General features: G+C 34.0%; 1 protein-coding gene across 1 annotated transcript; it reads right to left on the reverse strand.

Annotated features, from left to right (window-relative positions):
• Positions 1–1,553: 1,553 nt before the first annotated feature.
• Positions 1,554–2,492, reverse strand: LOC136159001 (olfactory receptor 2AP1-like). The gene has a single exon (XM_065920836.1). It carries the CDS (start codon positions 2,490–2,492, stop codon positions 1,554–1,556), a length of 939 nt encoding a protein of 312 aa, XP_065776908.1.
• Between the last annotated feature and the right edge of the window lie 7,062 nt (positions 2,493–9,554).

The following is a 9,554-nucleotide window of genomic DNA, read 5'->3' on the forward strand; positions in this document are numbered from 1 at the left end:
TATTTCTCGGACTCAATTTTTTCACCTGTATATTAAAGGGATTATAATAGAAGTATCTGGAGTTTCTTTAAATTTCAAAATTACTCATGCTATGAATCTGATCGACACATTCTGAAAAAGTTAACACAGTCAAGAAATGATCAGAAAATGTCAGTTTTTACTTGTGGAGACTTTGCCTAAGGTTATCAGATTATCAAGATTTAAAGTTTAGTATGCAATTTAGATGGAGAAGGCAATGGCACCCGACTCCAGTACTCTTGCCTGGAAATCTCATGGATGGAGGAGCCTGGTGGGCTACAGTCCATGGGGTCACTAAGAGTCGGACAGGACTGAGCGACTTCACTTTCATTTTCACTTTCATGCATCAGAGAAGGAAATGTCAACCCATTCCAGTGTTCTTGCCTGGAGAATCCCAGAGACAGGGGAGCCTGGTGGGCTGCCGTCTATGGGGCCACACAGAGTCGGACACGACTGAAGCGACTTAGCAGCAGCAGCAGCAGCAGCGTGCAGTTTAGAAAGAGTATGAGTTAAGACTATGGTGAAACAGACCACCAGCCCAGGTGGGAGGCATGAGTCAAGTGCTCGGGCCTGTTGGGCTGGGAGGATCCGGAGGAGTCGGGTGGAGAGGGAGGTGGGATGGGAGACCGGGATGGGGAATTCGTGTAACTCTATGGCTGATTCACATCAATGTATGACAAAACCCACTGAAAAATTTTTAAAAAAAAAAAAAAAGAAAAAAAGAAAAAAAAAAAAGACTATAAAATCATTAACATCATAGACAATGTTAACATAGTTTTATATTCTTGTAAATGCAAACTAGACAATAACTATGCAGGACGCTAAATTATATGAAATTTGCTATAAAGACATTTCCTATTAGCTTAAATTTGAAATATCCTTCTACTTCTTTCATGGGTTTATTCAAAGAGCTTGTGTACAAATCCTCATTAAGCATTTCCCCATCAATGCTAAAACAAACATATGCTTATTTTCTCTTCTTCAGAAATGTTTTACCTCAACTACTGAGTAATGCTTAGGTTCTCATTAAAAAAATCATTGTAGAAAGATTAAGTTTAAATCTGAATAACTTGAAAATAACCAACTTTATATCAGTTCACTAATATATTGATTACACTATTGCCAACAAACTAATATAAATTTCTTTGATGTAAGTATGATTCAGGTACAAGTATAGAGATTGATGACTACATGGTAACGGGCAAGAGAAGAAAAATTCATTTGTAAAAAGCCAACTATTAGAAATCATATTCCCAATTTGACTTTTGTCAAATCTTTTTTCTTTCAAGTGAAATACAGATGAAGAAAAAAGAACGCAAGTGTTAGAGGACGCATGCACATGTACATACACACACAGAAAGACCTTTAAAGTTTTAAGAACATAAAGAGGTGATAAAGTCAGCTTAATTAAACAAGTAGTTATGCTGTTTCAGTGTTTGAATAGGAATATTAACAATATAGAAAATATTTTTAAATTAAGATAATGTACGTCTATGGTCTTCCAAACATTTATTATGTAATAATGAAACTCAGTTTTACTTTCTTGAAAAGGTTATTATCTTACTGACCAAATGTTTGAAGGCTATTTTCACTTGCTTGTTCCTTAGTGTATAGATGAAAGGGTTCAAGAGAGGGGCAACTGAGGTATTTAACACAGCCACTCCCTTATTAAAAGTTGCAGCATCCTCCACAGAGGGATTTATATACATGAAGATACAGCTTCCATAAGAAAGTGAGACCACAATCATGTGAGAAGAACATGTAGAAAAAGCTTTTTTTCTTTGTTGAGCAGATGGGATTCTCAGAATTGTCCTGATAATGTATATATAGGAAAGAATCACCAGCATCAAGGTGAGGATGAGGGTAACGGCAGCAAGGACAAACTCAATCACTTCTATGAAACGAGTGTCTGAACAGGATAAATGCAGCAGTACCGTATAGTCACAGCAATAATGATTGATGACGTTGGAGGCGCAGAAAGGCAGCTGGAGAGTCATTATATGGGGCACAATGACAACTAAAAAGCCAGAGAACCAGGAACATAGGACGAGTTGAATGCAGAGTCTTCTGCTCATTAGAGTCGTATAATGTAGCGGTTTGCAAATGGCAGCGTAGCGATCAAAGGACATAGCAGCTAAAAGGTAAAATTCGGTTGCTCCCAGAAGGATGGCAAAAAAATACTGAGTGAAACAACCAGCAAAGGAGATCGTCTTGTCTCCAGTTCCAATATTGACTAACATCTTGGGAACAAAGACAGAGGTAAAAGATATTTCCAAAATAGAGAAATTCCGGAGGAAGAAATACATAGGAGTCTGAAGGCGATGGTCCAGCAGGGTCAGAATGATGATTGTCAAGTTCCCCGTGATACTTAGCACATAGGTTAACAGCAGAAATGGGAAAAGCACAGCCTGAAGCTTGGCATCACGTGTCAGTCCAAGAAGGATGAACTTTATCACTGATGTTTGGTTTCCCATAGTTAACGTCTGACAAGTTAAGGGAGAATAAAATAATAATGATAACAGTTGGAATAAAAGTTATCAGGTTTTATTGAAAAACAAAATCAAAACTCAAAACACTTAGAAGTAAAATTTAAAACTCAGGATCTTTCTCTTCCCCTTATTTTTTCAGTCAGATCTTTTAATGAAACAATTTACACATTTTCCTCTTTTGATTCATAAATAACAAAGATACTGCTTCTTAGAGACGTTTTCAATTGTTTCTTCTAAAATGTATCAATATTTGTTTTTCATCATCGTCCCACTTGTTTGCCCTTTCCTTTATATTCTTTCTATTCTAATTTTCTTCTCTAAACTATTGGATGCTGTCACACATATACACAAACACAAAAAAAATTTAGAGAGTAGGTTTTATTTTGGATTTCTTAAATTAGCCTTTTAACTTAGTTTATTAGCCAACAAATATATATATAATCCAAGGTATGAACTCTAGGAATAAAATTGGACTTACTCACTTTTTCTTTTTGCTGTTTTGCATTTTCTCTTATATCAGATTTCTCATTTTGAACAATAATCCTGTGTACCTACTAAAGTTCAAAGAGTGGATAGATTTTTCTTTTAATTCTGAAGTGTTTGGAACTTACAATACTGACAGTTTCTGTGTCATGAAAATTGTTCAATAAATGACATCACCATTTAATATAGATATATGGATTAATCAGCTCTTGGTAAAATATTAAATATAAAAAAATATTGTGCTTTCTTGCTATTAGCAGAATCTTCCCATCAACCTATTACAGTTCCTTAAAAGTCAGTTGGGAGGAGGAAATGGCAACCCACTCCAGTATTCTTGCCTGAGGGATCCCATGAACAGGGGAGCCTGGCAGCCTACAGTCCATTCATAGACCTATTTAATTGAATACTATAGAGTTTTATGCAAATCGAAACTCCAACTAAATTTATGCATACAGCTTCTCAGATTTTTCTTTTAATATTTTCCATAATCAGACATGAAAAAATATCACTATGAGAATGATTTTCCTAGTAAAACATTATAAGGTTTCTTTTTCATTTACCTATTGTTTCACTACTTATGTTGACATATGTTCATATGATGATATGCAATAAGGCAGTGAAAGTAATACATTACATCCCTATCAAGGTAAAAATTCCAGAAATATCTGATACACATAAAAGGGTCACTTGCTGGGAGGATTTATTGTATGATACAATTATGTCGAAAAATTTGAAGATTCATGTCTCCTGATATTATAACTATAACCAATATGCATTTTTGTACAGAATTGTCTCTTTTGTTAACTACCTCTATTTAATGTATTAACATGAAGTTATAACATGCTATGCAGTTATACAGTATTAGTGTACTAAAAATCCTGCTATGTTAATAATGAGATAAATGTACCAATAATATAAATTTAAATGTTAATTGATTATGGTTATCTATGTCAGAATATACTATCTTGACTACTTTGTATTTAGCGCAGATAAATGAGTGTGAGAAATTAAAAAGTATGCATAAATAATTAATTTCACAGAAATATTTTATATTCAGAGACATACTAGGATAGTACTTCCACTATCAAAAGCTAGCTCATTAAATTGTAATATTGCCACAACTACCTGAAATAAATCTTGAGATTTGAACAATGAGTAATGATTTTCTCCTTTCTACACAAAAATATCTAGTCTATCATATAATTTGAATATATCAATGTTGATCTACTGATTTGAGGTTCTAGCTATTAAGCTTCAAAATTCTACTTTAGAAAGTCATTAATCAATCAATTATATTCACTAAACAACAACAACATTCTGAAATTTTCATTGTTTAGCATTTTTGACATAGTAAAAACTTTGTAAATAACTCCCACATAATAGAAGCACTTTACTGAATGAATAAAAGATTTTAAAAATTACAGCAAAAACAGTTTTATATAAGTGATCTCATCTATTAAATAAAAGATGAACAAAATGATATTTTTATATAAGAAGAAAATTTTATAGTAAACATTTTAGCATAATAAAAGATGATAATCCTTTAAGATTAAAATTAGTGTTATTTCCAGAAAAAGAATATATATACTCGTATATAAAATTACATCTATATATGATGAAATAATATTTCATTCAAACAAGATTTATTTAGCAAAAGATACATTTGTCATTAAAAGGCATACTGCTAAGACACTGATTTTAAAAAGATAAGGTTTATTTGTAGTTGAAAAGACGTTGATAAGCTTTCCCAGACTTTTCTGGATATCATTAGTTTTGAATCCCTTCACAATGAATTATATATAACTCTCATGTTTAGTCTTGTCTCTTTCTGCAGTGGACCCTAAGCATTAGAAACCTCTATCCCTTTATGAAACATTGTTCTCGATTACATTTAGGAGGAATGTTAAGAAAACTGAATCCATGAAAAGTAGGAATTGGAATAGTCAAAAAACAAGAAAAAAGTTATTTATTTTACCACTTCAAGCTCTAATTCTGTGAGTGTGGCATAACGTTTTTTTGGCTTGAAAATACCTTTTGCTGTTAAAATATAATGCTTCGAAAAATTTTACCTTTATTTAAGTCAATCAAAATTTTATGAAAAAAAATGTGTGTGCAGTTATGTCAACAAGTAAACGTGAAAGGTATACAAACAAAACAATAATGAGACACATCTCCACACATCTCTAGTTAAATGCAGCGCCATCAGCCATCTCCTACCTCAAATAGGTAAATCAGTTCTACCTTCACTCCACATCAGCTCCTTTTGTGGCTGAAAGAGAGAATATAAAGTTTTAGAAACCACTGGGAAATCCTCCCTGGGCCATGAGAATTTGTCTGCTTCATAACACTCAGGAAGAGCCTGGTTTTCTCTCCTAACAAAGGTGGGTCAAATTAGAAGGTAGGAGAAAAAAAGGCGGGCCTGTGTAGAGCATACCCAGGCTGCAATCCCCTGCCAAATCTTCCCTACAATTTCATTGCTCTTAGAAATTGTCCATCACTCTTTTTCATATTCACTTTGCTCTGAGTGTATATATTGCTGTTTCCTGGTCATGTAAGAGCGTTACCAACTCGATGCTCTTCCGTCTTTCTGCGTTCTTTCTCCAGCCATCACAGGACTGGCGTTCCCTCTCTCACTCAGATCTCAGATGTGGGCACGCCTGCAGAAGCCGCCCTGACCAGACCACACAGGACAGTCACTACTCACGTCTGACACCTTAGCCTGCTTGGTGTTTCATACAGAGTAGATTTTCTTTTATTGTTAACATCAATCCTAAATTCTATTCTTTTTTGATTTGCTTTCATGTTTATTGCATATCATCCTCACTAAAGTGTAATTTCCACTAAGTGAAGGACTTTTATTAATGCTAGGTCGTAAGTCGCTAGGTGTTATGAAAGTGACCAGTACATATTCAAAATTCTATTAATATATGTGAATTGCATCTTTTTTTACCTGAATCTTACTTAATATCAATTTTCTCTAGGTTTGAGGTATTCTAGCATGTCATATTACTTTAAATTTTCATGAGAGATCAATAAATTCCTTTTCTCTAAATCAACCCAAAGATACTCCAACATAGAAAAAAGTAAGGTTGACAGATTAAAAGCAGAGCAAATTTCAAACAAATATTTGGTTTATATCAAGTACTTGAAATATACTGATCTGAAAGGACCTCTGAAGTATTCATTTAAGAAAATATATTTCACTCTAACATTTCCTATTTAAGGAATAACAAGAGAAATTTGTCATCTCTGTCTAAAAAATCATTCTGACAAATATTTCTAATTGAATCATGTGAAAACACATACAAACATCAAAATAAAATATAAATATTTTTATAAGCAAAGTGAATGCAAGAAAAATGAAATGGAATGTCAGGGTTATACAGGGAAATTATGATTATTTTCCTAACTCCATTCTATTTTTTATAAATTAATTGATGAATTATAATTAAAGAATTATATAAATGATTCTTCTAATCTCCAATATACATGTGCATCTCTTTAGTATAAATTCAATTTAGTGATGAGAAATATATTCAACTAAGCATATGTTTAAAAATAATCAGGTCTATAAGATAAATAGTGTATGAAATAAACACATATAAAATACAATAAATTATTAATACATATGAGATATATATAAATATATAAATACCTATAGGTGATAAAGCATATATATATACACATAATATATATACTAAATATATCCATGACTCAAAATGATTGTACTCAATGAAAAATTTCTATATACAAAACAGAGATATTAAAAAAATATTGTATACAATCTGAATTTCTTCCAGATAGCAACTTATTGCTTGCCTGACACATTTTCACACACATGCTAATGTAATGATTTCAATATTTTCTCAGGGAAACATCAGTTTCACTCTTGAACTTCCCTTGATTAATCTATGCATAAGTAACATACTTTCCTCCTTTTATATATTATCTCTTCATTTGACTTCTTTAGCACTACATCTAGTGTTGTGAAGTAACAATGAATTACTCAAATGATAACTTATCTTTCCATGTTCTCTTGGCCTTTTCTTTCAGTATATGTCACATGGATGCTGCCAAACAGTTTTTGCACATCTCTTTCATTGAATCCCTTTTCTGTTTGAAATTTTGCTTCAACATCAATATTCTATGTATTATCCTATATAAGAAATATTTGCTACCTTCTCTGTATACCTATGGAAGTTTTTGGCAACTACTACTTTGTTGTTTTTTTTTTTTTAATGATCAGTGTGTGTGTGTGTGTGTGTGTGTGTGTGTGTGTGCTGTGCAGAAAGGCATACAGCATGATAGCTTCTAAATTTAAGCCCAGTTAGATTTTTAAGTTACTCTTTTAATGAGGTATAATTGATTTATAATAAATTTCACATATTAATGATATAAAAATTTATCAAGTTTTCAGATTATATCTGTGCAAACTCCACCATAATGAAGATAATAAATGTATCCATGGAACATTAAATTTCCTCACACTCTTTTTTAATTTTTTCCAGGGATTCTACTCATTCCCACATAACTAACATTGCTATAGCTATAAATTAATGCATATTTTCTAAAATTTTATGTGAATGTAATCATGTATTTAGTTCTTAAATTTAGGCCTTTGAACCATTTTGCATTAATTTTTGTACACATTATGAGGTATGGGGCCAACTTCATTCTGTTGCATGTGGCTATCCAGTTTTTCTAGTACCATTTCTTGAAAAGATTGTCTTAGAACCTTAGAAAATAAGCTGACCATATATATGAGGGTTTATTTCTGGGATCCCTTTTCTGTTCCATTGGTTTCTATATCTATCTTTTATGCCAGTACTACAACTGTTTTTGATTATTGTGACTTTCTAGGATGTTCTGAAATCAAAAAGTGTGAGACTTCCAGCTTTCTTCTTCTTTTATATGATCGTTTTTTGACTATTTGGGATCCTTTGAAGTTACATATGAATTTGAGAGTAGGCTTTCCATATCAAAAAAGAAAAAAAAAGCTGAAGCTGAAGCTCCAATACTTTGGCTGCCTGATTAGAAGAACTGACTTGAAAAGACCCTGATGCTGGGAAAGATTGAAGGGACAAGAAGGGGACGACATAGGATGAGGTGGTTGGATGGCATAACCGGCTTAATGGACATGAGCTGAGCAAGCTCCAAGACTTGGTGATGGACAGGGAAGCCTGGCGTGCTGCAGTCCATGGGGTTGCAAAGAGTCAGACATGACTGAGTGACTAAACTGAACTGAATCATAAATTTTGTCTAATTTCCTTTACACAGCACAGTTGAGGCTTTCATGTCATTCTGTGAACCAACTGTTTCTTTCATTTTTCTGAATGGTATTCCATTTTATGTATATACCATTATTTCTTTAGTCTTTTCTTACATAACGTGCATTTGAACATTTACAGGACATTTTCATTTCACAAATGAAACTATTATATATATTTTTACAGGTTTTGTATACAGTTCAGTTCAGTCGCTCAGTTGTGTCCGATTCTTTGCAACCCCATGAATTGCAGCACTCCAAGCCTCCCTGTCCATCACCAACACCCAGAGTCTACCCAAACTCATGTCCATCTAGTCAGTGATGCCATCCATCCATCTTATCCACCGTCGTCGCCTTCTCCTCCTGCCCCTAATCCTTCCCAGCATTATGGTCTTTTGCAATGAGTCAACTCTTTGCATGAAATGGCCAAAGTATTGAAGTTTCAGCTTCAACATCAGTCCTTCCAATGAACACCCAGGGCTGATCTCCTTTAGGGTGGACTATTTGGATCTTCTTGCAGTCCAAGGGACTCTCAAGAGTCTTCTCCAACACCACAGTTCAAAAGCATCAATTCTTCAGTGCTCAGCTTTCTTCACCATACAACTCTCATATCCATACATGACTACTGGAAAAACCACACCCTTGACTAGACGGACCTTTGTTGGCAAAGTAATGTCTCTGCTTTTAAATATGCTATCCAGGTCAGTCATAACTTTCCTTCCAAGGAGTAAGCTTCTTTTAATTTCATGGCTGCAATCACCATCTGCAGTGATTTTAGAGCCCAAAAAAATAAAGTCTGACACTGTTTACACTGTTTCCCCATCTATTTCCCATGAAGTGATGGGACCAGATGCCATGGTCTTAGTTTTCTGAATGTTCAGCTTTAAGCCAACTTTTTCACTCTTCTCCTTCACTTTCATCAAGAGGCTTTTTAGTTCCTTCTTCACTTTCTGCCATAAGGGTGGTGTCATCTTCATGTCTGAGGTTATTGATATTTCTCCCGGCAATCTTGATTCCAGCTTGTGCTTCCTCCAGCCCAGCGTTTCTCATGATGTACTCTGCATATAAGTTAAATAAGCAGGGTGACAATATACAGCCTTGACGTTCTCCTTTTCCTATTTGGAACCAGTCTGTTGTTCCATGTCCAGTTCTAACTGTTGCTTCCTGACCTGCATACAGGTTTCTCAAGAGGCAGGTTAGGTGGTCCAGTATTCCCATCTCTTTAAGAATTTGCCACAGTTTATTGTGATCAACACAGTCAAAGACTTTGGTATAGTCAATAAAGCAGAAATAGATGT

The sequence above is a fragment of the Muntiacus reevesi genome, chromosome 1 (genome assembly GCF_963930625.1).
Source record: "Muntiacus reevesi chromosome 1, mMunRee1.1, whole genome shotgun sequence".
NCBI lineage: Eukaryota > Metazoa > Chordata > Mammalia > Artiodactyla > Cervidae > Muntiacus > Muntiacus reevesi.

Bases quoted from the DNA above. Each gene is read 5' to 3' on its own strand.
- LOC136159001 (XM_065920836.1), bottom strand. From the start codon at position 2,492: ATGGGAAACCAAACATCAGTGATAAAGTTCATCCTTCTTGGACTGACA.